This window comes from Physeter macrocephalus, chromosome 10 (genome assembly GCF_002837175.3).
Source record: "Physeter macrocephalus isolate SW-GA chromosome 10, ASM283717v5, whole genome shotgun sequence".
NCBI lineage: Eukaryota > Metazoa > Chordata > Mammalia > Artiodactyla > Physeteridae > Physeter > Physeter macrocephalus.
Genome location: NC_041223.1, coordinates 2,399,281 through 2,427,111, shown reverse-complemented (window position 1 = coordinate 2,427,111; position 27,831 = coordinate 2,399,281). Strand labels below are relative to the sequence as shown.

General features: G+C 52.2%; 1 protein-coding gene across 1 annotated transcript; it reads right to left on the bottom strand.

Moving 5' to 3' along the window:
- RNASET2 (ribonuclease T2) lies at positions 1–27,831 on the bottom strand. The gene is made up of 9 exons (XM_024122694.3): positions 27,733–27,831; positions 24,763–24,823; positions 21,832–21,887; positions 20,457–20,514; positions 16,794–16,867; positions 14,486–14,599; positions 10,970–11,012; positions 2,009–2,080; positions 1–1,225 (listed from the first exon to the last, which is right to left on the bottom strand). The coding sequence occupies exons 1-9, from the start codon at positions 27,807–27,809 to the stop codon at positions 1,034–1,036; spliced, it is 747 nt and encodes a 248-aa protein (XP_023978462.1). The 5' UTR covers positions 27,810–27,831; the 3' UTR covers positions 1–1,033.

The window sequence follows — 27,831 nt, the reverse complement described above, 5'->3', positions numbered from 1 at the left end:
CCCACACAGCCAAAAACATTTTTAAAAAGGACAGAGACTGGGGAGAAATAATGTTAAGAGATAGTTTTAATAAAGCACAGGAAGTCCACTTCACAGGCCACTTTAGGTACCCTCACTTTACAGGTGAAATGCCATTCAGCGGGTAAGGACCATGCCTGCAGCAGCCCACCTGAGCCTGGGGCTCGCATCAGCTCCGAGACAAGCCCTGTCCCCAGGCTTCACCCAAGGATGCAGCCCGCCCGTGGGGCCACGTCAGCCCCAGTGCTCTAAGGCCTGATGCTGCCTTCTGACAGAAAGGAAAGGAGAGCAGATACAGACTGACCTGCAGCATTTCTGGTCTGCAGGGAGGAGCACCCACTGACTGGGGGTGCTGGCTGGCACTCCGTCATGCACCCAGATTTCCTCTGGCGAGAAGAGAGAAGCCTGCAGCACCCCGCCTCCCCGCCCCTGCCCCCCCCCCGAGCATCTCACCCTCAGAGGACACGCCCATGCCCACCCATGCCAGGTCACCGAGGGAGACGCTGGTGGGTGACCACGGAACAGGAGCCGACAGCCCTGAGGTCAGAGGTGGAGATGCCCTCCTGTGCGCCCCCTACGAGGCGGCCCGGGCTCCTGCTCGAGGGCTGGTCCCAACGGCCCCCCAGGAGTACTCAGAGCGAGAAGGCAGCTCACTGAGAAGAACACAGGAGAGAGTTCTTCTGAATCGGTACCATCTGCCCAGACTTGTCTTCCAAGGCTGCCACAGAGATTGATAAAGGAGAGGAAAAGAAAACCAGAAGCTTTACTGCAGTCACAAAGCAGCCAAGAGGCGGGGAACTTTCCTCCCTTTCGACGTACCCAATGTTCACCCCATCTTTACATGTACCACGAAAATCAACTCCCAGACACAGGGTGCAAAGCAAAACAAAGAGAACAGGCTTAGGTAAAGGAGGCTGTAAACAGGAGATTTCACTTCGGAGTTGCTTTTCAAAAAGCAGTGGTTTGTCAATTCCTCTTGCTTTTCAAAATAAAGACTATTTACAAAATGTGGGCATCAGTGATTGGTCTTGTTGAGCGCGGGGTAAAAGAGGATGCCATCCTGGCAGACCTCCAGCCCCAGGCTCGCCGCCGGCCTCGCCTCCAGCCCTCGGGGCGCCGGCTCCCCGGGTTCCATGCAGTTTTGCAGCCGCAGGTCCTTGGAGAAGCACACCTCAATCTGCGCGAGGAGCTGCACGTCCTCGCCGCCCTGCAGTGAGGAACAAAAGACGTTTCAGAATTCAGGGTGGATCATCATGACGATTCTATGATCAGCGAGTTTTAGAACTTGAAGAAAAACAAAAGCGGTGGCTCCGGACCTAGGATCCGTGTTCCAGGAGCAGGACCCTAGCTCCAGCGGTGAAGTGGGGCTGGGGCCCAAGGCAGCACCTGTGGTCACCATCCAGCCACTCCCCTGCGCCAGCCTGGCAGCGTGAGGGAAGGGACCCCCCTTTCAGCTGAGAAATGTACACATCGGTAAAGGGGCGTGCAGACACAGCCAGGCACACCGCATCTGCACCCCAGTCCCAGGAGAAGACATGGCTTTTTGTAGGTAAGTAGGTAAACAGCACCCTATCGCTAAATGAATTTAAGACTGTATCAGCTGACAAAAGAAAGTACAATCCATCTAGAAGTTGGACAGGTAACTACAACTGAAATGTCTAGGACTAACAATGCAAACACTGAGAAATGTTTAACTGCAAAATATACCCACACTGCTTCGCCCTTACTGCACTACCCCTCCAGAACGGGAGCCTTCTTGTTAGGGGGAAGCCGCCAGAAAACAAGCCCCATCCTAGCACGGTGTCAAAGGACAGTTTGTTATTTCAAAGTGTGCACACACACACACACACACACAGCGCAAGCCCGTTTGCACACCCACACATATACCACTCTGTCCTGGGAACTCCACGGTGAGGACAAAGCTCTCAGAAAAACTGAACTTGTCTTCTTGATAGGGACAGAAAGGATGAGAGAACATCACACGTCTGACCTGTTTTGGAAGACACTGGATCTTGGGCACAACTCCGTACACACTGACAAGGGCATCTTTAATATCTGAAATCTGAAATTAGATAAAGTGCGTTAGAAATGAAACTTCAACAGAGAAAATGAACAGTTCCGTTCTACTCAGAACGAGTGACACTGGTTTCCACTCTCACGAACGCAAACAACCGACAACAGCGTCAGCCCCCTGAGCTCCCCTGGCTCACAGACAGAACTGGAAGATGCTGGTGCGTGAACTGCCCCACCCCCGAAGGAGACGAGGCTGCCCCCGTGGGCTCCCCGCTCCAGACCGGAGTCCACACAAGCTGCTCTACACGGGTCTCTGTTCTCGCTGTCGTGCCCCAGGGCCTGGAGGCCGGTGCTTTTAAAAGCAGAAACTCTCCTGCTAGGAGGTCAGAGGTCAGGACCCTGCCTGTGCCGTGCATCTCGCTACTTCAGACACCACACCGCACGCCTCCAGTACAGAGAAGGAGCTCAGAAAACATGCGCTGTCCCTGTTGCCTTTGCTAGAATCGAAATCAGTTCTCTGAATGTCAAGTTCTGAGCAAGGATGTAAAAAATTCCCTTTATGTACTTAAACGGGAGTCCAGATGAAACCAAAGGGGCCGGCAAGCACGCTGCCTCCCGGCCTCCTGGCAGGATGGACAAAGGGCAGCTGACACTCCTGAAGGGCAAAGGGCACTGTTCCCTCCGGTCCCTACTCTCCAGGGAGGGACGAAAACAGCAGACACAAAGAGCAAGACTCGAGTGCAGATTTAGCTCACAAACTGTCAAGAGACCAGAATAATGGTTCAGCATCCAGCCATGACACCGGAACTCAGAATTGCAAAAATCAGTGACTTTCAGGTATTCTAAGAGTTTTATAGTTTTAGCTTGTGCATTTAAGTCTAGGATACATTTTGAATTAATTTTTGTACATTATTTGAGGTAAGGGTCTAGATTCCTTCTTTTGCATGTGGGCATCTGGTTGAAAAGACTATTCTTTCCCCGAGTGAATGATCTTGACACATGTTGAAAATCAATTAACCATAGATATATGGGTTAATTTGGGACTCTCAATTCTATTCTACTAATCTAAACGTCTATTCTTTTTGTTTGTTTGTTTTTTTTTTTTTTCTTGCGGTACGCGGGCCCCTCACTGCTGTGGCCTCTCCCGTTGCAGAGCACAGGCTCCGGACGCGCAGGCTCAGCGGCCATGGCTCACGGGCCCAGCCGCTCTGCGGCATGTGGGATCTTCCCGGACCGGGGCACGAACCCGCGTCCCCTGCATCGGCAGGCGGATTCTCAACCACTGCGCCACCAGGGAAGGCCAGGCTTTTTTATATCCTATATCGGGCTTTTTAATATCCACACCTTCAGGCATTTTTATATCTGCAAAGAGCCACAGAGCAGGCTTCAGGCCCGTGGTCTGGCGTCCACCGATGCCAGGGGGGGCCTGGCACAAACACGGCTGTGCTCACACAGAAGGTTACCCTGGGTGGAAACAATTACTTTCTGTATAGGCCACCAGCCAACAGGCTCGGCCATGTTTAAATTTCTAGTTTTCTCACGCAACAAAGCATAGTTATATCGTAAAAATAAAATTTCACTTTCTTCCTCAAACTATTATAAAACAGTGGTTTCCAACTACATATTCTACCTGCCTCTTCAGAACCCAGAACACACTTCTCACCATGAAACCATCAATCTGCTTCAAAATCATCGGTTTAAGTAGCCTTTAGTTTACACTCAAAACACAGAGGAAAACAAGATTTAAATAAAACCTATTTAGAAACATAATAGTCAGGTCAGAGGGTCTGGTTTGGGTCACTTTAAAACCTGAGTGTAGGGCTTCCCTAGCGGCGCAGTGGTTGAGAGTCCGCCTACAGATGCAGGGGACGCGGGTTCGTGCCCCGGTCCTGGAGGATCCCACATGCCGCGGAGCGGCTGGGCCCGCGAGCCGTGGCCGCTGAGCCTGCGCGTCCGGAGCCTGTGCTCCGCAACAGGAGAGGCCACAACAGTGAGAGGCCCGCGTACCGCAAAAAAAAAAACAAACAAAAAACCAAAAACCTGAGTGTAGCTCACAGGATGATGGGAACACTTGAACGTGGCCAGGTGCCCCCAGTTAGCGGATACACATTTGATTAAGCTGAAAGCAAGACTTACCTGGTAGTAAGTAGATGGTGTTATTCCCAATTTTTGGAGTGTGCTAAAATTTAAAGTAAAAAAAAAATAACTATCATGAAGATCCATTTTCCTTTCTTTTTTTACCATATTTCACAGTAAAAATGAAGACACTCTTAAAGGAAAGTGTGTACTTTCTATTACATGGGGCAATAACTCTGTTGACAAGGGCAGCACATAAAATGGTGCCTGGACCTCCCCTTACCCTGGGCGCACGCGTGTCTCATCTGGGCCCCCCTTCCAGCACCGGAACCTCGGCAGCGGTCCGGATGGCCGCGACCAACTGGAGCTGCTATCGCATAACCACCCATCTGCCACGCCTCTCCTAAACGATAGTCAGCGACTGATTTGGGATTCTAGCCTTATCCTGACAACCTTGCATTTGGCCAGATCTTTAAAATACGTTCAATCCCTACAGCCTGGAATCACTTCCTAAAGCACGTGGTTTTAACCGGCTCTGGTGAATGCTAATCATAGTATGATATGGTTAACTTACTAAATGACAGAGTATGGCGTAAAAATATTCTCAGATTAATAATTCCAAAAATGCTCTGTATCCCCCATCACGCCTCTGGATTATCCCAGCTGTGACCACGCGGAGAAGATGCAGGGACCCCAGGCGCTGACATCATCAGACAGGGGTCTGCCTGAGGGAAACAGGACTCCAGCCAGGCCCTGCCTCCTTCAGTCACGGTTTCTGGCAAAAGCATTAACGAGACAGTTTCTCTAGAGACTGCACATCGGTGACCTATGGATCTTTGCTGTGTGGTCCTAGAACAAGCGGGAAGAGGCCCTTGAAGACACACACCCACTTCCGGTCCTTGCACTGTCACCGCAGGATAAATGCCAGATTTCAAACACTTTATGCCCCCCAAATGCAAAACTTCTCGATGATTTTTAAGTATTTTTTACAAGTTGCAGTGATATTTTGGATATATTGGGTTAAACAAAATACACTATAAAACCAATGTTTCTTTTTGCTCTTTTTAATTAGGCTACTAGAAAATTTAAAACCACATATGTGGCTTGAGTTCTATTTCTTTGGGGTAACACTGCTCTAGAGCCCTCCTGGGTTAGGGCATCACGGAAATACGGCAAAGAGAGAGAGAAATATTGGGGGAAACTTGGCATCTAGACCATGATAGAGTATAATTTTTCCTACCGAGTTAAGATTAGTTTGGCATTAATCCCCTGGTCCGTATCTGGGTAATCTGAGAGCTTCGGTTCAAGATATTTCACATTTCTCCAGGTTTGCTACCTCTATATTATAAATTGAATTTAAAACTGCTACTTTATGATAATGTGACAGGCTTACCTCTGAGAAAAAGACAATCTGTAGTAATGGTTTATAATTAGAGAAAAATAGAAGGGATGTTTAAGTTTTGACTCAATTTTAATTTTGTGAGTACTGAGAGTTTAGGTTTTCCTTGGAGAAACTAGGAAAGAATAGGATTCCTCTATGGTTGTTCTATAGTTTTTAACAGACATTCTATTCCCAGGAGTGCCTTTCACTCCGCGGGCCCCTCTGCACACACTCCAGTGATTCCAGAATTCAGCAACTTTGCCCCTGTGTGTATACAGGTAAAGCCACCGACATTCAAAAAGCGTTAAGCAGGAGGTCCTTAATAAATAGCTGTTGGATGAAGGGATGAATTATTCAGATATTTGACTTTAAAACTTTCAGCATGTCGGTTTATTCCTTTTCCTGTCTGATTCAATAAAACCTGGGCTGCAAAAAGGAATGAAACTGGGTCATTTGTAGAGACATGGATGGACCTAGAGACTGTCAGACAGAGTGAAGTAAGTCAGACAGAGAAAAACAAATGTCGTATAAGAACGCATATATATGTGGAATCTAGAAAAATGGTATAGGTTAAGATCTCTTAGCTGCAAAGCAGAAACAGAGACACAGACGTAGAGAACAAAAAGGTATGGACCCCAAGGGGAAGGGGGAGGGGTGGGAGGAACTGGGAGACTGGGATGGACACATACACACTACCGATACTCTGTATAAAATGGGCAGCTGACGGGAACGCGCTGTAGGGCACAGGGAGCTCAGCCGGTGCTCTGTGGTAACCTAAACGGGGGGGAAGTCCAAAAGGGAGGGGATACCTGTATGCGTATGGCTGATTCACTTTGTTGTGCAGTGGAGGCTAACACAACATCGTAAAGCAACCGCACTCCAATAAACATTAATTAAAAACCAAAACCAAACCAAACCTGGGCTGCAGAGCCGGCTGGGACTCGCGCTGCTCACGAATTGGGACCGAGAGGTCCGTAGCGGGAAACAGAGGGCACCTCCCTTCCCCCGGGGGCTGGTGCGGGGGAAGCACCCGTGACTGTGCGCTGGGCGCTGCCCGACACGCCCTGGGCCGCCTCTCCCGGGGACCCCTGCAGTGGGGAAGTGTGTGCCCGGGACCTGTTCTCCTGCTTCCAGCACGAAGCCCCTGCAGGACACCCGGGACGTGTAAGAGGCTGCCGTTTCTATCACGTCCTGAGCGCGGGCACTCAGCCCCGCAGATCCAGCGCCGGAAGCGACCTCGGGCTCCCCGGGCGGGGCCGCATCACCTCACAGCAGGGGGCAGATCCGAGGAGGGAGCGGCTGCGCGACTGCACGACTGGCCCCCACCGGGAGCCGGGGCGCTGAGCGCCTGATCTCGGGTGTCCTTGTGGTTTCCCGTCTCCCCAGGGGCGCTCCCCTCCCGCCTCGGCCCGGGGTCCTCCCCACCCAGGTCCCAGCCGTCGCTCCGCCATGATCACAGTGAGGGGGGCGGAGAGTGGGGCAGGGACACGGCCCGGGGAGCCCCCAACGCCGGGGGGTCGGGGCCGGCGCCGGGAACCGATGGGGGTGTCCTCGCCTCAGGGAGACGCGCAGGTTCTCCACAGGACGTGGGCCTGCTCTGCTCGGCCTGAGTGAGCCGTGTCGTCATCTCCCGCCGCGGCTTTTACACTAGCTCCCGGTTTATTCTGAGGGGAAGCACCCGTGACTGTGCGCTGGGCGCTGCCCGACACGCCCTGGGCCGCCTCTCCCGGGGACCCCTGCAGTGGGGAAGTGTGTGCCCGGGACCTGTTCTCCTGCTTCCAGCACGAAGCCCCTGCAGGACACCCGGGACGTGTAAGAGGCTGCCGTTTCTATCACGTCCTGAGCGCGGGCACTCAGCCCCGCAGATCCAGCGCCGGAAGCGACCTCGGGCTCCCCGGGCGGGGCCGCATCACCTCACAGCAGGGGGCAGATCCGAGGAGGGAGCGGCTGCGCGACTGCACGACTGGCCCCCACCGGGAGCCGGGGCGCTGAGCGCCTGATCTCGGGTGTCCTTGTGGTTTCCCGTCTCCCCAGGGGCGCTCCCCTCCCGCCTCGGCCCGGGGTCCTCCCCACCCAGGTCCCAGCCGTCGCTCCGCCATGATCACAGTGAGGGGGGCGGAGAGTGGGGCAGGGACACGGCCCGGGGAGCCCCCAACGCCGGGGGGTCGGGGCCGGCGCCGGGAACCGATGGGGGTGTCCTCGCCTCAGGGAGACGCGCAGGTTCTCCACAGGACGTGGGCCTGCTCTGCTCGGCCTGAGTGAGCCGTGTCGGCTCCCGGTTTATTCTGAGCACTGAGATGAGGGAGAGGAGGAAGTGCTGCCTACGTGGCGGGCCGGCCTGCCCCCAGCTCCCCGGGGCGAGCCTGGCTCTCAGCAGGGCCCTCGCTGGGCTTCCGAGTCCCCAGAGCTCACCCGGGGCCTGATCATCGCTAGGGGTTCACGGAGCTCACCCCGAACCCCCTCCTGCGTGTCGCGGGCCACCAGAGCAAAGGCCTAAGGATTCCGGGCGTGCGGGTCTTGCTAACGCAACACGCTTCTGTCAGGATCCACAGCTAAGAGGCGTGCCCCCCTCGGTCTTGTCCGCCTCTGGCTGAAGTATGTCTGATGAGCCCCCCGAGGCTCTCAGTCTGCTCCGAGTGGGCGGGGCCCCCAGGCATCTGGAAAGGCCCAGGGGGAGGAGTGGGTGTTTCTCAGGGACGACCCCACTGGCCGCTTCCCCGGGTCCCCGGCAGCGGAGGCAGCGATGCTGCTCCGGGGTTGGGGTGACTTGGGAGAGTGGGGCGAGGAAGGCGAGGCTACAGGACCAAGTCACCCACCTGTTCAGGGCAAGCTCCTTAGACAGAGCCAGACTTTTGCCAAAGTATTTCTTCTGGGAATTGAGGGCTTCCAGCTGGGCGGCACAGGTCCCGTGCTTCTCCCACTCATGCTTCCTGTAAGGATGTTTTTAAAAAAAAATCTCTGGTTAAAAAGTAATGACACTGCCTCCCAGTAAACCGTCTGCACGGGCTCCTCTTCGTGCAGGGCATTCCCGGGCAGGCATGCTGCTGCTTTCACAAAGCGGGAGGGGTAAAGTTCCTCACCTCAACACGGGCAGCTACTCAAAGCCCCCCACCCCCGCTCAGGCTGGAGCCCCTGAACCCAGCACAAGCTCCACGAGCACCCGCCACTGCTCCTCAGCTGGTCCTCTGCTAATCAGCTCCAGTTCGCGTCTACGATTAACACCAAACCCAAGCTGAGAAAAGAGAGAACACCATCGCTCAGGCACCCACAGAACCACATGGCACTGGGCGTCCTCCCGGAAAGCCAGGGCTTGACAGCCAGGGGGTTTCACAGGAGCGGCTAAACAGCCACTTCTAAGCCACTGGCACAGAAAAGGCAGGTTCACTAACCACCAACACTGCCTGGGGCCAGTTCCCCACTTGCTTACGGCGTAGACGTCCGTCTACACAGACACCTGTTCTGAAGCAACAGCCCAGCCAAGTGTCTGCAAACAAGCAGCTATTCATATTCAAGAAACACACTGCTACTGATCGTAACTCCTCACATTTTATCAACCATTAGCTTTACAAAATGTCTTCCCATTCTTCATTTGATTCTCACAACTCTGCAAAGTGAAAACATTATTGCTGGTTTAGAAATGGGGAAACCGAGGCTCAGAGGGGCTGGCTAGGAACCTGGCTTACCTGCCCCCCGGCCAGGTAGCCCCTGACCTGCACCCAACCCCAGGCTCAGGGCCCTTCCCGCTGCCTTGCGATGCCATCCAATCAATTGCTGAACGTAATTCATACCCACTTTAGAATGATTGACAACTTGTCAGTTCGGATGTTAACCATGGTTAGCATGGAAAAACAAAACGGGCACCAGCTTTCCTCAGCTTTATCAGTGATTAATTCATGAGGAAGAGTTCACCAAAAATGTTCATGCAAGCATTCAAAAGGCACCCACATGCAGTCTCACAGAAGTCCAATCTAAAGGTGCACTAATTCTTTGATAACATCACCCAGAGTGCCAATTCTAAGTGACTGCAATGGCTGAAGTTACAAGTCTCTCAGACCTAAGAAAGCCATGAAGAAAAATAAAAGTAGGTAAGTAATTAACTTTCTTCATCTAGAATAGCTTCCAGGGTGATGTATTTGATAACTTTCTAAATTCTATGAAGTAGAAAGAGGAGACTCTTTCCAGCTAACTGAACATGTAACTGAATTATGGGTGCCTCAGTTTCTGTAGGACAGGGGCAGCAATTCCAGAACGTCCTGGAGGGGCTGTTGGAGAAGTGAGGGGCTGAAGCTCACAAAGCTCGTCACACGCGCCCAAACTTTCCTAGCCTGCAATGAACAGTCAAGATGTCCACTGCTGTTATTCTCGGGGCAAATTGTTTTTACATTTTATCCAGCCATGACACCGGAACTCAGAATTGCAAAAATCAGTGACTTTCAGGCTTTTTTTTTTTTTTTTGCGGTACGCGGGCCTCTCACTGCTGTGGCCTCTCCCGTTGCAGAGCACAGGCTCCGGACGCGCAGGCTCAGCGGCCATGGCTCACGGGCCCAGCCGCTCTGCGGCATGTGGGATCTTCCCGGACCGGGGCACGAACCCGCGTCCCCTGCATCGGCAGGCGGATTCTCAACCACTGCGCCACCAGGGAAGGCCAGGCTTTTTTATATCCTATATCGGGCTTTTTAATATCCACACCTTCAGGCATTTTTATATCTGCAAAGAGCCACAGAGCAGGCTTCAGGCCCGTGGTCTGGCGTCCACCGATGCCAGGGGGGGCCTGGCACAAACACGGCTGTGCTCACACAGAAGGTTACCCTGGGTGGAAACAATTACTTTCTGTATAGGCCACCAGCCAACAGGCTCGGCCATGTTTAAATTTCTAGTTTTCTCACGCAACAAAGCATAGTTATATCGTAAAAATAAAATTTCACTTTCTTCCTCAAACTATTATAAAACAGTGGTTTCCAACTACATATTCTACCTGCCTCTTCAGAACCCAGAACACACTTCTCACCATGAAACCATCAATCTGCTTCAAAATCATCGGTTTAAGTAGCCTTTAGTTTACACTCAAAACACAGAGGAAAACAAGATTTAAATAAAACCTATTTAGAAACATAATAGTCAGGTCAGAGGGTCTGGTTTGGGTCACTTTAAAACCTGAGTGTAGGGCTTCCCTAGCGGCGCAGTGGTTGAGAGTCCGCCTACAGATGCAGGGGACGCGGGTTCGTGCCCCGGTCCTGGAGGATCCCACATGCCGCGGAGCGGCTGGGCCCGCGAGCCGTGGCCGCTGAGCCTGCGCGTCCGGAGCCTGTGCTCCGCAACAGGAGAGGCCACAACAGTGAGAGGCCCGCGTACCGCAAAAAAAAAAACAAACAAAAAACCAAAAACCTGAGTGTAGCTCACAGGATGATGGGAACACTTGAACGTGGCCAGGTGCCCCCAGTTAGCGGATACACATTTGATTAAGCTGAAAGCAAGACTTACCTGGTAGTAAGTAGATGGTGTTATTCCCAATTTTTGGAGTGTGCTAAAATTTAAAGTAAAAAAAAAATAACTATCATGAAGATCCATTTTCCTTTCTTTTTTTACCATATTTCACAGTAAAAATGAAGACACTCTTAAAGGAAAGTGTGTACTTTCTATTACATGGGGCAATAACTCTGTTGACAAGGGCAGCACATAAAATGGTGCCTGGACCTCCCCTTACCCTGGGCGCACGCGTGTCTCATCTGGGCCCCCCTTCCAGCACCGGAACCTCGGCAGCGGTCCGGATGGCCGCGACCAACTGGAGCTGCTATCGCATAACCACCCATCTGCCACGCCTCTCCTAAACGATAGTCAGCGACTGATTTGGGATTCTAGCCTTATCCTGACAACCTTGCATTTGGCCAGATCTTTAAAATACGTTCAATCCCTACAGCCTGGAATCACTTCCTAAAGCACGTGGTTTTAACCGGCTCTGGTGAATGCTAATCATAGTATGATATGGTTAACTTACTAAATGACAGAGTATGGCGTAAAAATATTCTCAGATTAATAATTCCAAAAATGCTCTGTATCCCCCATCACGCCTCTGGATTATCCCAGCTGTGACCACGCGGAGAAGATGCAGGGACCCCAGGCGCTGACATCATCAGACAGGGGTCTGCCTGAGGGAAACAGGACTCCAGCCAGGCCCTGCCTCCTTCAGTCACGGTTTCTGGCAAAAGCATTAACGAGACAGTTTCTCTAGAGACTGCACATCGGTGACCTATGGATCTTTGCTGTGTGGTCCTAGAACAAGCGGGAAGAGGCCCTTGAAGACACACACCCACTTCCGGTCCTTGCACTGTCACCGCAGGATAAATGCCAGATTTCAAACACTTTATGCCCCCCAAATGCAAAACTTCTCGATGATTTTTAAGTATTTTTTACAAGTTGCAGTGATATTTTGGATATATTGGGTTAAACAAAATACACTATAAAACCAATGTTTCTTTTTGCTCTTTTTAATTAGGCTACTAGAAAATTTAAAACCACATATGTGGCTTGAGTTCTATTTCTTTGGGGTAACACTGCTCTAGAGCCCTCCTGGGTTAGGGCATCACGGAAATACGGCAAAGAGAGAGAGAAATATTGGGGGAAACTTGGCATCTAGACCATGATAGAGTATAATTTTTCCTACCGAGTTAAGATTAGTTTGGCATTAATCCCCTGGTCCGTATCTGGGTAATCTGAGAGCTTCGGTTCAAGATATTTCACATTTCTCCAGGTTTGCTACCTCTATATTATAAATTGAATTTAAAACTGCTACTTTATGATAATGTGACAGGCTTACCTCTGAGAAAAAGACAATCTGTAGTAATGGTTTATAATTAGAGAAAAATAGAAGGGATGTTTAAGTTTTGACTCAATTTTAATTTTGTGAGTACTGAGAGTTTAGGTTTTCCTTGGAGAAACTAGGAAAGAATAGGATTCCTCTATGGTTGTTCTATAGTTTTTAACAGACATTCTATTCCCAGGAGTGCCTTTCACTCCGCGGGCCCCTCTGCACACACTCCAGTGATTCCAGAATTCAGCAACTTTGCCCCTGTGTGTATACAGGTAAAGCCACCGACATTCAAAAAGCGTTAAGCAGGAGGTCCTTAATAAATAGCTGTTGGATGAAGGGATGAATTATTCAGATATTTGACTTTAAAACTTTCAGCATGTCGGTTTATTCCTTTTCCTGTCTGATTCAATAAAACCTGGGCTGCAAAAAGGAATGAAACTGGGTCATTTGTAGAGACATGGATGGACCTAGAGACTGTCAGACAGAGTGAAGTAAGTCAGACAGAGAAAAACAAATGTCGTATAAGAACGCATATATATGTGGAATCTAGAAAAATGGTATAGGTTAAGATCTCTTAGCTGCAAAGCAGAAACAGAGACACAGACGTAGAGAACAAAAAGGTATGGACCCCAAGGGGAAGGGGGAGGGGTGGGAGGAACTGGGAGACTGGGATGGACACATACACACTACCGATACTCTGTATAAAATGGGCAGCTGACGGGAACGCGCTGTAGGGCACAGGGAGCTCAGCCGGTGCTCTGTGGTAACCTAAACGGGGGGGAAGTCCAAAAGGGAGGGGATACCTGTATGCGTATGGCTGATTCACTTTGTTGTGCAGTGGAGGCTAACACAACATCGTAAAGCAACCGCACTCCAATAAACATTAATTAAAAACCAAAACCAAACCAAACCTGGGCTGCAGAGCCGGCTGGGACTCGCGCTGCTCACGAATTGGGACCGAGAGGTCCGTAGCGGGAAACAGAGGGCACCTCCCTTCCCCCGGGGGCTGGTGCGGGGGAAGCACCCGTGACTGTGCGCTGGGCGCTGCCCGACACGCCCTGGGCCGCCTCTCCCGGGGACCCCTGCAGTGGGGAAGTGTGTGCCCGGGACCTGTTCTCCTGCTTCCAGCACGAAGCCCCTGCAGGACACCCGGGACGTGTAAGAGGCTGCCGTTTCTATCACGTCCTGAGCGCGGGCACTCAGCCCCGCAGATCCAGCGCCGGAAGCGACCTCGGGCTCCCCGGGCGGGGCCGCATCACCTCACAGCAGGGGGCAGATCCGAGGAGGGAGCGGCTGCGCGACTGCACGACTGGCCCCCACCGGGAGCCGGGGCGCTGAGCGCCTGATCTCGGGTGTCCTTGTGGTTTCCCGTCTCCCCAGGGGCGCTCCCCTCCCGCCTCGGCCCGGGGTCCTCCCCACCCAGGTCCCAGCCGTCGCTCCGCCATGATCACAGTGAGGGGGGCGGAGAGTGGGGCAGGGACACGGCCCGGGGAGCCCCCAACGCCGGGGGGTCGGGGCCGGCGCCGGGAACCGATGGGGGTGTCCTCGCCTCAGGGAGACGCGCAGGTTCTCCACAGGACGTGGGCCTGCTCTGCTCGGCCTGAGTGAGCCGTGTCGTCATCTCCCGCCGCGGCTTTTACACTAGCTCCCGGTTTATTCTGAGCACTGAGATGAGGGAGAGGAGGAAGTGCTGCCTACGTGGCGGGCCGGCCTGCCCCCAGCTCCCCGGGGCGAGCCTGGCTCTCAGCAGGGCCCTCGCTGGGCTTCCGAGTCCCCAGAGCTCACCCGGGGCCTGATCATCGCTAGGGGTTCACGGAGCTCACCCCGAACCCCCTCCTGCGTGTCGCGGGCCACCAGAGCAAAGGCCTAAGGATTCCGGGCGTGCGGGTCTTGCTAACGCAACACGCTTCTGTCAGGATCCACAGCTAAGAGGCGTGCCCCCCTCGGTCTTGTCCGCCTCTGGCTGAAGTATGTCTGATGAGCCCCCCGAGGCTCTCAGTCTGCTCCGAGTGGGCGGGGCCCCCAGGCATCTGGAAAGGCCCAGGGGGAGGAGTGGGTGTTTCTCAGGGACGACCCCACTGGCCGCTTCCCCGGGTCCCCGGCAGCGGAGGCAGCGATGCTGCTCCGGGGTTGGGGTGACTTGGGAGAGTGGGGCGAGGAAGGCGAGGCTACAGGACCAAGTCACCCACCTGTTCAGGGCAAGCTCCTTAGACAGAGCCAGACTTTTGCCAAAGTATTTCTTCTGGGAATTGAGGGCTTCCAGCTGGGCGGCACAGGTCCCGTGCTTCTCCCACTCATGCTTCCTGTAAGGATGTTTTTAAAAAAAAATCTCTGGTTAAAAAGTAATGACACTGCCTCCCAGTAAACCGTCTGCACGGGCTCCTCTTCGTGCAGGGCATTCCTGGGCAGGCATGCTGCTGCTTTCACAAAGCGGGAGGGGTAAAGTTCAATTGGTACAGCCACTATGGAGAACAGTATGGAGGTTCCTTAAAAAACTACAAATAGAACTACCATACGACCCATAGGCACCCACAGAACCACATGGCACTGGGCGTCCTCCCGGAAAGCCAGGGCTTGACAGCCAGGGGGTTTCACAGGAGCGGCTAAACAGCCACTTCTAAGCCACTGGCACAGAAAAGGCAGGTTCACTAACCACCAACACTGCCTGGGGCCAGTTCCCCACTTGCTTACGGCGTAGACGTCCGTCTACACAGACACCTGTTCTGAAGCAACAGCCCAGCCAAGTGTCTGCAAACAAGCAGCTATTCATATTCAAGAAACACACTGCTACTGATCGTAACTCCTCACATTTTATCAACCATTAGCTTTACAAAATGTCTTCCCATTCTTCATTTGATTCTCACAACTCTGCAAAGTGAAAACATTATTGCTGGTTTAGAAATGGGGAAACCGAGGCTCAGAGGGGCTGGCTAGGAACCTGGCTTACCTGCCCCCCGGCCAGGTAGCCCCTGACCTGCACCCAACCCCAGGCTCAGGGCCCTTCCCGCTGCCTTGCGATGCCATCCAATCAATTGCTGAACGTAATTCATACCCACTTTAGAATGATTGACAACTTGTCAGTTCGGATGTTAACCATGGTTAGCATGGAAAAACAAAACGGGCACCAGCTTTCCTCAGCTTTATCAGTGATTAATTCATGAGGAAGAGTTCACCAAAAATGTTCATGCAAGCATTCAAAAGGCACCCACATGCAGTCTCACAGAAGTCCAATCTAAAGGTGCACTAATTCTTTGATAACATCACCCAGAGTGCCAATTCTAAGTGACTGCAATGGCTGAAGTTACAAGTCTCTCAGACCTAAGAAAGCCATGAAGAAAAATAAAAGTAGGTAAGTAATTAACTTTCTTCATCTAGAATAGCTTCCAGGGTGATGTATTTGATAACTTTCTAAATTCTATGAAGTAGAAAGAGGAGACTCTTTCCAGCTAACTGAACATGTAACTGAATTATGGGTGCCTCAGTTTCTGTAGGACAGGGGCAGCAATTCCAGAACGTCCTGGAGGGGCTGTTGGAGAAGTGAGGGGCTGAAGCTCACAAAGCTCGTCACACGCGCCCAAACTTTCCTAGCCTGCAATGAACAGTCAAGATGTCCACTGCTGTTATTCTCGGGGCAAATTGTTTTTACATTTTATTTATTTATTTTTGGCCGCGTTGGGTCTTCGTTGCTGCGGGCGGGCTTTCTCTAGCTGCAGAGAGCGGGGGCTACTCTTCGTAGCGGTGCGCAGGCTTCTCATTGCGGTGGCTTCTCTTGTTGTGGAGCACGGGCTCTAGGTGCGTAGGTTTCAGTAGTTGTGGCACGCGGGCTCTAGAGCGCAGGCTCAGTAGCTGTGGTGCACAGGCTTAGTTGCTCCGCGGCATGTGGGATCTTCCCGGACTAGGGCTCAAACCCGTGTCCCCTGCACTGGCAGGTGGATTCTTAACCACTGAGCCACCAGGGAAGCCCAGGTCTATTGAATTAAACATAGCACGTTTCTCCTCGGCTCAGCTCCCGCTGAACTGAGGACACTGGGACGGACGGGGCTCAGCCTCCGTGAAGACCTCACCTTCTCTCCGCCGTAAGTCACAGGAGAGAGATCACTGTCTTGTGAGGACGTCTTCTTTTTTCTTGATCTATTTCAGGACAACAGCACCATTTCTCTGAGAAACATTCTCTCCAGTCTGATTAGGAGCGATGGCGTCTTAGATAGGCAAGTGTTTGGCTTAATTAAGCCTCAGTAGAGGAAGTTTTTAAAACGAAGTAATGAACGATCTAACAGATTAAAAAAGCAAGTTTACAAAGTAAATTCTACCTGCCCTCTTTTATCCGTTGAAGACGAGCTCCAAAAATGGCACAGCAGGTGAAAGGCCACTCCAGCTTCAGAGCCTCGAGAGACGGGTTCTACGTTACCTGTGCTCCCGTAGTTCCACCCGGAACAGCCCCGAAGCGCTCACACCTGTGCTTCAAGGCTCGTGACGGCCCTCAGAACTCAGACTCACCACAAATGGAGGCTGCCGTTAGGAGACGGATGGAGCAGATCAGGCCAGTATATCCTCATGTCTGGCAAAAGGTCCTGTGCATAGTGACAGCAATAATAATAAATCGAGGTAGGACCTAACAACTCAAAACCTAGAAGGCAAATCTGAGAAACTAATACATTAATAGAACTGAGCTCTGTGAATTAATAACACTCAGGTGAGTAAAATGATTCTGGGTTTATTTTGCATGAAGTGTTTCTTAAGACAGATCTAAACGTGAAATCTAGGTAATCGTGCAAGTGTATCTGAAAATACAAGCTCTGACAGGTCAATGGATAAACAAATTGTGTCCATCCAGATAATGGAATATTATTCAGCACTAAAAAAATGAGTTATCAAGCCATGAAAACACGTGGAGGAACCTTAGTACATATCACTGAGGGAAAGAAGCCAACCTGAAAAGGCTACCTACCGTATGATTCCAACTACATGACATTCTAGAAAAGGCAAAACAAGGGAGACAGTGAAAGTCAGGGGTTGCCAGGGGTTGAGGTTGGGGAGGGGTGAACCGGCTGAGCACAGGGGATTTTTAGGCCAGTGAAACTACTCTGTATGCTATTATAATGGTGGATACATGTCATTACACATTTGTCCAAACCCATAAAAACCACACAACACGAAGAGTGAACCTAACGTAAACTATAAACTTTAGTTGGTAATAAAGTATTAATACTGGCTCATCACTTGTACCGTGTGTACCTCACTAACGCGGATGTTCTGACTGCGGGACGCTGTACAGGGTAGGGGCATGGGGGGAAGTGTATGGGAACTCTGTCATTCCCCCTTAAATTTTCTGTTTTAGGTTTCTAAAACTGCCTAAAAAATAGTGTCTACTAATGAAATCAAACACAAAATACAAGTTCTCGCTCTCCCTAGAGAAGAGCTTGTCTGGGCTGGGCAGTCTTAGCCCTACGCTGGTCAGACAGTCACCCTAAACTGAGCAGCGTTCAAGTTTACTTTCCAATTCCCACACACCCACGAGGCCAGAAAAGGTTCCGTTAAAAAAGGTGTGTAGTATTAGTAGTTTTTTCTATTTTATTTCTGAGTGGTATTCCATTGTGTGACTATACCACAATTTGTTTAATAGCATTTGGCTATTGCGAATAAAGCTAATGTGAACCTTTGGGAAAAAAAAAAAAAAAAAAAGGTGTGTCAACAGGCCCAGGATGACCTCACCTTCTCAGTCCTGCCACCACTCCCGCTGTGATGGGTCCTTCCCATCAACCCAGCGGCTATGAACCAATTTCACACACAGCCCCCGACCCCGCACGGCCGGACATCTCCCCGGACGCTGCCCTTCCCGACTGTCTCCATTCCCACCTGCCCTCCGCCTGCCACAAGCTGGCTTCAGCCCCCATAGCCCTCGGGGGAGCAGGGTGACGATATAATTTATGGCCCAAACTAGGCTGCTTTTGTTTGGGACAGATGCTAGATGGGACACTCTGCTACAAAGCAAGTAAAGCGGCACTGTTCTGAACAAAGGGCAGCTGCCGGTCACCTCCAGGCCTGGGCCCGCAAGCCCTCCATCCGAAGGGCCCCCCGCCTTCCCTTCAGGAGCCCTGGTTACACTCCTTCGCGAAGCTCCCCTCTGGCTGCTTCTCCGCATGGCCCTTGTCCCTCCTGCTCTAAACACCGGGGCTACTGGAGGCTTGTCCCCGCCCGCTCCACACTACCCCATCGCGCTCACGCGTACGCCTCACCGACTCCGCCGATCCCGAAGTTCATCTCCGGCTCAGACCTCTCTCCTGACACACTTACCCCACCCGGATGCTTCCAGGGCACTCCAAGCTGAACGTGTGCACAGCGGACCCTCGATCCCATCTGCCAAGGCCCGGTCCCCGGGGCCGGGGAAGGAGGCTGACACCCACCCGGTTAGACAGGCCCCCGCCCAGAGTCGGTCCTGCCTGCTGCCTCCTCCCCCTCCATCCCCACAGCCTCCGTCTAGTCAAGGCTCCTGGCCTCTGGCAGGGACCCTGCAGAGCCTCCCCTCACTGAACGGGCAGGCAGCCGGGGCAACCACAGAAAAGCCACACTGGCGTCCTTCACTCTCCAGCTTGAATGCTTCCAACGACTCCCCTCTGGGGCTTCACGCAGACAAACAATCCTTAACCAGTACACAGGCTCTGTGGGACCTGGCCCTCAACACTGCCCCGGCCCACTGCTCACCCCCCGGCCACACTGGCTTACCCCCATTTCCTCAAAAGCGCCATCCTACCCCGGGGCCTTTGCACATGCTCCTGCCCCAGCCTCCCTCTCCCGTCTCCCGGTTAAGTCGGATTCCAGCCCTCTGTCACCTCCCCAGGGGGGCCTGGCCCAGGTCCACCGTCCTAAGCTTTAAGTACTCTCCCCCCAGGCACTCCGCTTGTCACTCCGTGACGTGTGTGCCGGCTCCCGGCTGCAGGCAACGTGGGCCAGAAACCTCGTCTGGCTCTGCTCCCCGTGTCCCCAGTCCCTGGCCCAGTGCCCGATACACTGCAGGCACGCAGAACACTGTTATGAGTAAATTAACCTGGATGCCGCTGCAGGATCACAAGACTCTAACCAGGAACGTTAGGGGGAGTCGAAGTCAGTCCGGGAAGAGAAAAGTAGGTCTGAGGAGAGAGACCTCACCAGGCTTTGGGGCCCCGGCCTCTCAGGACTCCAGGCTCACAGCACTGAAGGTCCTCGTGAGAAGGAAAGAGGAGGAAATAATTCCATTTGGACTAGAACCTGTGATGGGTTTGGAACTAAGTACCTTGTCCTCCTGGGGGCCGCACACTCCTGGAAAGGGTCCGTAATTCTAGCAAATCCTAATTCTACCCCATGTTTTCAGGGAGGCCTCAGTAACCGCACAGGCCCTGCCCTGTAAATCCAGGTACTAGTTACCTTGACAGCTGACTAGGCACACGAGGGGTTGTCAGCACCCTGTGGAGAGGTGAACACGCGTGTGTGCACGTGTGTGTGTGTGTAGGTGTGTGTGCACGTGCGGAAGGAGTGTCTGCTACCAACTCTCGTACCCCCAGTGCCAGGAGTCCCTCTGTACCACGAGCCTTTGTCCTAGAAAGGCTCACTGTTCCCTCGCTGCTCACAGGGCCCACTGAGAAACCCGCCCTGCCCGCAGCCAGCAAGGACAGCCTGGGGGCCACGGCGCCTCTGCAAGCCAGGGCCACGCGCACACGCCTGAGCACACGCCGAGCGGCCGGGGGTCCCGGAGCAGGGATGACGGGCCGCGGGCTGGGGCCAGGGTCACCTCACACAGTCACTGCGGCGCTGCGGGCCCAGGGCACAGAAGGATTTAACTAAATGCAAATCGTATTTAACTTGTGGGACTATTTCAGATATCAGTAAATGCTGGTGAAAACATCTTAAAGCATGACGTTGAGGGCACACTTAGAGGAGGAATAAATCTATTGGGAGATTGGGATTGACACGTACACGCTGCTCTATTTAAAAATGGGTAAACCGTAGCACAGGGAACTCTGCTCAATATTATGTAACAACCTAAATGTGAAAAGAATTCGAAAAAGAGTAGACCCATGTGTATGTATAACTGAATCACTTTGCTGTACACCTGAAACTAACACAACAGAGCTAATCAACTATATACTCCGATATAAAATAAAAAGTAAAAAAATAAGTGAATACCTTGATCTCTTCTGGATTAAAATGCCAGGATCGGTTACATCCTTCACTTCTATCAGGCCTTGAAATTAAAATTGAACAAATAAAGAGAAATTAGTCTTGGTTGGGCTGGTTGCAAGCGGCATGAGAAAACACCTGCGTTGAGGTCTGTAGAGAACGAAAGGGAGGTGACTTCTAACTGGGAATTCCTTCCGCCACGTGAGTCATGCGCGGGCACAAGCGGTCACTACTGGGGTTTCTTTCAAAGTGGAGAGTCGTTCAAAACATCCAGGCACACTGCAAACCGGCCGACGTCCTAGCAGAGGAAGCAAAGTAAACAAGCCGGTAGGGGGCGCCCCGGAGCCGGCCCCGCGGGGATTTCTGGCCGGGTTCTGAGTCTGCAAATGTCCACTCATCAACCACAGCGTGAGAAGGGCGTGAGTTCCCGTCTCTTTCAGGGCGACGAGGATTAATGGGACAACATATGTATCGTGCTCAGAAGTGCCTGGTGACGGCTTACGACTGGCTGCTATGTTTCTTTTAGCACCGAGCACGTGTACCCTCCCGACCTGTGCATGTGACGCTGTCCTCACGTGTCTAATTCTGGACGTGTCAACTCTCAGCCTCCACCCGCAGCTGACATCATGAGGGACCAAACCTGCTTTCTCCAGCGTCGGCAGGCCGGCCCGGCACCCGAGACCAGCCCAGCTCCCACAGCGCTGGGTGCCGTCCCCCAGCTCAAGGACAGCCGAGGACGTGAGCAAAATCCCAGAAACCCAAAGGTGGGATGAGGCCAGGTCCGCAGGCCCCGGGTTTAATTTGCTTCCTGCTGACCCCTGTCCCTGAGGGACGGGCAGCCCGGCAAGAGCCAGGATGGCCCTCCTCTCGGGGAGAAGGGGAACCAGGCCGATCCCCCCTTTGGGCAAATTAGCACACATAGTTTAACATCACAAATATACGCACATACAACGAAAAAATAGACTAAACAAAATGCAGCCAAAACCAGAAAAATAAATTTGGGTGTCTGTGAAGTATGTATACTATACATACACATCATATATATATATATGTAATATACACACATTTATTTATTTATTGTTATGCATTTACTTATTGGCCCCAAAAGAAGAAAATTAAGATTTAGTGATCTAAAATGTATCGAGAACCCTTCAATGCATATTTAAACTAGACTGTTACTGTTCTATCAAAACAGAACTCAAGTACAACAGAAGCAGGGTTATGTCAGAAAGACTAAAGATGTTTTTCAATAAGGATCTGGTCTACTGAGTAAACTCCTAACAGAAATCACAAGTATACACATCAGGATGAGACCCAAGCTAGATCTCCAGGTCAGCCAGCTTCTGAGGCTGCTGAAGTTTTAAATGCATGAAGTACTTGCCATAATCCGTGTATTGTCCAGTAATCTGGGGGGTCTTTGCAGTGCTTCTTAACTTCCTATGGAGAAAAGACAGAGAAGACAACTGGTTTGTTGTTTGTTAAATACACTTAACAACCTTCCTTTCTTTTGACAAATATCAATGAGATCCAATACGGGACTAACACAAAATAAGCTCCGTGGTAATTTACCATAAGCAATATTCATGAGAATACCACGGGGAGGGGGGCGGCTGGCTATTTCATTTGAAATGAGTGAACCAACGATTTGGAAAACAGAATTTAATGGCTCCTTTTGTTCTTTTTATGTGCTTGAAAATTAAGTCAATCTGACAGATACACTCATACTTACCCATGAATAATTTTCTTGTCATACAATCAAAAATGAGAACAAGAGGCTGACAGTATCCTGCTAAACTCAAGTTTGTTCAGGCACCAGGCCCAAAAACAACAGTGGAATAATAAGTATTGAAAATCTGGAGCCAAGAAAAAAGCCAAGGTGAGAATAGGAGCATATCCTTAACATTAAAGATAAACCCACAGAGATAAAAATCTCAGTGTAACACTTTTTAGGAACCTCCGAATTGCTTAGCTAAAATGGGGTTTTTCCAAAACAATCATCACCTCAGCTATCAGGCAGTGGGTCAGAGGCCAGGCCCAGTAGCCCCGCAGTGAATATGCAAATGAACAGTACATGCCGGGTCTGGTGAGGAGCTGCTGACTCGTCCTGCTCGCGTGCAAGCCCTTCCTGTTTGAATCCCCTTTTGATGTAGGGAGGCTGCTGCTTTTTACGGTCGGTCTGGAAACGAGGGCAGGCCTGGTTTAGGTGCCTGAAATGTCTGATGTGAGGCTACAGAACAAGGGGGCCGAGGGCAGGAGGACAGAGTGTGGGATCAGAGGGAGAGGTCGTGGACTTCCATCTCATCCCCAAGGAAACCACATCCAAAGCAGGTGGGCCCTTTCCCACAGTGCACAGCTGGGGACGGGCAGAGACAGGCCCCAGCGGGGATTTTCTACCTCGGCTCTACACCCAGCGTCTCAGATGAGCCTTTACGGGGGGGAACTGAGGTCAAGGTGCCGCTTTCTTTCCCGCGTCAGCAAGTATTCGTGAGGGGCCGTGCTGAGCACTGAGGACAGACCTGTCCCTGCACCTGTAACGCGTACATCGCTCACAGGGGCAGGAGCCCAGAGACGGCCCTGTCCCCGGGATGACACTTGACTGGGATAGCAGGACCCTTGTCATGGCCGCCCTGGATCGAAATGAATCCCCTAACAACGATATTTTGCTAGTAATTGATTTTTTTCATCTCATTTCTAAAGCCTCAAGGCAGGAAGGCACTTCCATGCATATTTAGTCAGCACACAGGAACACCCACAAGTTTCGTCCCAGGCCCTGAAGGCAAATCTCCCAGTGATACCCAGGGTAGGAGCTCCACACGCAGGTCCTTCCTGAAGGAACCCACGGCCCCCGTGCGTCCTCACTACGTAGGAGTGAGAGCTAGATTCCCAACAAAACTGAAAACAGCTTACAGGCAAATCCATTCTACCCACCGCCAACTGTCCTCCCTACCCTGGAGCAAAGCACCAGCACCAGAGGGAGAAAGACACAGGAAGTTGTCAAGTTTGGGAAACTAAAACCAGAGCAGCCTGATACGGTAAGAGATCCCCTGCTAGAAATGCGTTTCCAGGGTCAGCGTGGTGGCTGCCAGGGGCGGGGGCTGGGGAAACGGGGGTGGGGAGAGATGCTCCTCAGAGGGTACAAACCTCCAGTTATAAGATGAACAAGCCCGGGGATCTAACGAACAGCATGGTGATCACAGCGAATAATGCTGTTTCACGCACTTGAACGCTACAAAGAGAGGAGACCTGAATGGTCTCACCATAAGAAAGATGTGGTAACCGTGTGATGGGAGGGGGGTGGTAGCTAATGCCATGGTGGTGAGGCTTTGACTTTTATAAATGTCTCCACCTCCCAGTACTTAAAAGAAAAGGCCTCAAAATTGAGAATCTTCAAGTCAAAATTTCAGAAACACTGTCAATAAAACTAGGGCCAGCTCAGCAATACGATGAAACGACTTTAGAGTCGTGGCACCAATACCAGGATCGGCGCGACAACTGCCCCCAAGATGGACGGGGGGGACACGGCCCGCGGGCAGCAGGAGGGACGCCAGTGGCTGCTCTCGGGACAGAGCCTCTGCAACACGCTCTACAAGGACGAGGGCACCAGGCGAGGCAGGGCCAGACGGAGGCCACCCTGAAGGAGGGAAGGCGCCATCTGTGCCGAGCGGGGCAAAGGAGGCCGGCAAGGCTCCGGCGGAGACATTTTAATGAGACTTGCAATAGTGGGCGGAGGGGACAGGTCAAGGCCTGTCCCCGGAGGGCATGCTGAAGTCCTAACCCCAGGCCCTTCTGAATGTGACTTTATCTGGAACAGGGTCTTTGCAGGTGTCATCAAGTTAAGAGGAGGTCAGACTAGATGAGGGTAGGCCCTCAGTGCCATCCCTGGGGTTCCTATAAGAAACAGACACACGGATGGAGACCACGGCGCGGGGCGGGGCAGAGGCTGTGCCTACGAGCCAAGGCGCGCCGGCACCGCCAGACGCCAGGAAGAGGCGTGGAGCACATCCTCCCTCGAAAGTTGCGGAAGGGGCCTGCCGCTCCTTGGTTTCAGACTTCTGGCCCCCAGAACTGGGAGAATACACTCGTGACGCCTGAGCCAGCCACCGCCGTCTGTGGGCCTGTGTCACCGCCCCCAGAGCCTCGCGCAAGGCCCTCCCCGAGGGACGGTCTCCGGCCGGGAAGGCGCCGCCTCGTGGGCCAGGACAGGCCGGGAGGTTCGGTCAGCAAGAGGCGCTCGGCGAGGAAAGCTGCCGGGCGACCTCCTCTTCACCGGGGGGGATCACTGGTCAGAGGGGCCGGTCGCGGCAGAACTCACCTCGCACACCGTCGCGGGCCAGTGGTGGACCATGATCAGCTTGTGCCACTCGTGGCTGTCACTGTTAAAAGACAAGGGACGTGTCTTTCAGGAGCTTTTCAAAAAGTTACAGAAAGATCAGTTCATCCATCCACTCACGCCTGCGTTCATCGGGGAACACGGGGCGCCCGGCGCTGCTGCTGCGGACGCGGCCCCGACACGGCTGGGGGGCCGAGTCCCTGCCCTCCGCAGCGCGCCTGCCGGCCAGGGGCCCGACGGCCGTGCCGACTGGGGACGCACGGGGTCGCACGCGCTGAGGGCCAAGGACTAGGAACAGGGAGGACGGCAGGCCTGCCAGGTGGGGAGAGGGCTGAGATTTTGGATCAGGCAGCCGGAGGGCCCCCGCTGAAGGGGACAGAGAGCAGCAGCGAGGGAATGAACCAGAAGGCGCCCTTCTCCTCAGGTGTTCACGCGGCGCAGACACAGACCCCTTACCCCTCGGCAGACCCAGAGGCCGGAAAACAGAACGGTTTTCGTAGCTCACGTGGCCACAGAACGCCACCTGGGGTGGCACGCGAGGCTGCTGCCACCACCCCACCCACCGGGAACCTTTACTCGTTCTCTGCAGGATGGGTGACGTCTGATCCTAGGGGCTCCTTCCCACGTCCCCGTGACACCCACCCGTCCCTCCGAGACTCTCCATGAGGGGTCGTGGAGGCGCACTGACACGGGGACCCTCCCTCCTGCCAGGTGTGCAAGGCTTAGCACACAGAGACAGAGGCAGAAAGGCCGGCTTGTGAAAATACTCGCTGTACAGACGGAAAACGGCAGCAGCGACAGGGGGTACAACTCGAGCAGACACGTAACTCAGGATAAATGCATTTTTAGAAGCAAAGACTCAAGAGCACAACAGTATTAAGTTCTTCCACATTCGTTTTGTAAATAGTTGAGTACTGCTGAATAAGCAGAGAATTCACAAGATTTCAAAACTTTTTTCAGTCTGAACTAATGAGCAAGTGCTCGGTACAAGAGAAAAGAGAAGAACTGTAGCATGAACGTTAGAGCTGGGAGAAGCATTAGAAGAGGGTTTTTTGTGTTTTTTTCTGGGTACGAAAACCTTATTTCACATAGGTGGAAACTGAGGCTGGAAGGTTAGGCAGAGGCCAGGAAAACTAGACCACCAGTATGCAGTTTACAACAAAGCTACCAAGACTCACAACGTCTGTCACACAATAACCACCCACCACCCGGAGAGAAACATCCTCCCAAAGCGGTGGAGATGCCAACTGTGCTGTAAAGAGAAAGAGGCCCCCACTCAGCAGAGAAAGAGGGCCGGGAAAACGCCCGCTGACCTGCGAGGCCCTCAGGGTCCGAACCACCCTCATGTTCTCGAAACCATGCCTTGCTCGCCAATTATATCAGTGGCGTGAATCGTGAGAATCAGCTGGAGGTGACCACATCCTACAGCCTAACGTCTTCGCTGACAGGTACTGATTACTATCGGGCAGGCATGGTTCTGAGCACATTCTGTACTTTAACTGATGTCTCCTGGCATCAAGGCTGGGAGGCAGGTGCTGTTACTCTCTCGACTTGAGGATGAACAACCTTGATGGAGAGCTCCAAGGTCCTACATCTGGATATGAGCTAGCAGTTCATACTCAACCCGTACACTGCACTACCTCTCCGATGATACACTCTTAACTTGATAGCAACAATTAGTTAATTAATGTAGCTCTTTTCAGAAAATACACTTTCTGGGAAAACTGAAATTTAATGTTACTTTTTAAAGTGATAGAACAGCAACAGTGCTTCATTAAAAAAGAAAAACAATTTACATTCCCACCAACAGTGCAAGAGGGTTCCCTTTTCTCCACACAGCGACTATGGAGAACAGTATGGAGGTTCCTTAAAAAACTAAAAATAGAATTACCATATGACCCAGCAATCCCACTCCTGAGCATATACCCTGAGAAAACCATTAATTCAAAAAGACACACGCACCCCGATGTTCACTGCAGCACTATTTACAATAGCCAGGACATGGAAGCAACCTAAATGCCCATCGACACACAAATGGATAAAGAAGATGCGGTATATATATATACAACGGAATATTACTCCGCCATAAAAAGGAACGCAGTTGGGTCATTTGTAGAGATGTGGATGGATGTAGAGACTGTCATACAGAGTGAAGTAAGTCAGAAAGAGAAAAACAAATATCGTATATTAACGCATAGATGTGGAATCTACAAAAATGGTACAGATGAACCTATTTGCAAAGCAGAAACAGAGACGCAGATGCAGAGAACAAACGTATGGACACCAAGGGGGGAAAGAGGGGGGTGTGATGAACTGGGAGACTGGCATTAACATATGTACACTACGATGTATAAAACAGATAACTAATGAGAACCTGCTGTACAGCACAGGGAACTCTACTCAATGTTCTGCGCTGACCTAGATGGGTGGGGTGGGGGGTGGGGTGGGGGGGAGGTCCAAGAGGGAGGGGGTGTGTGTATACATACACCTGATTCACTTCTTCGTCGTAGAGCAGAAACCAACACAACGTTGTAAAGCAGCTATACCCCAATTTTTTAAAAAAAGAAAACTGCCCGTTTCCCAGGCCTGCGAAGTATGAAATCCTTCTGTTAACTGGAGCATTACCCAAATAAAACAGAAGAAAATGAAAATCTGGTTCTCAAATCTCGGTCTCCACTACAGAAGTAAATGAGTACTCCTCTCCCAGACAGCCTGTTTACCCCTTAAACTGTCAGCTGCAACAGAAAAGAAGGAAAGAGGGAACGAGAGGGAGAGGAGGAAGGGCGAGAGAAAGAAACCTGGAAAGAGGAACCACGACCACCTCACCAGGATCCTACCGGACCCTGAACGGAAAGCATGCGCGCACCGCCCCCGGGAGACGCTCGGAGGCTCGGGGAACCCATGTCCCCCTGCAGGCCCTCCCGCCCCCCCCTCCGCCCCTCCGCAGCTCACCTCCTCCAGAGCCCGCGCGCGCCGCCCAGGCAGCACAGCGCCAGGCACAGGGCGCCCAGGCGGGCCGCGGGCTTCATCGGTCGAACCTGGCGGAGGACC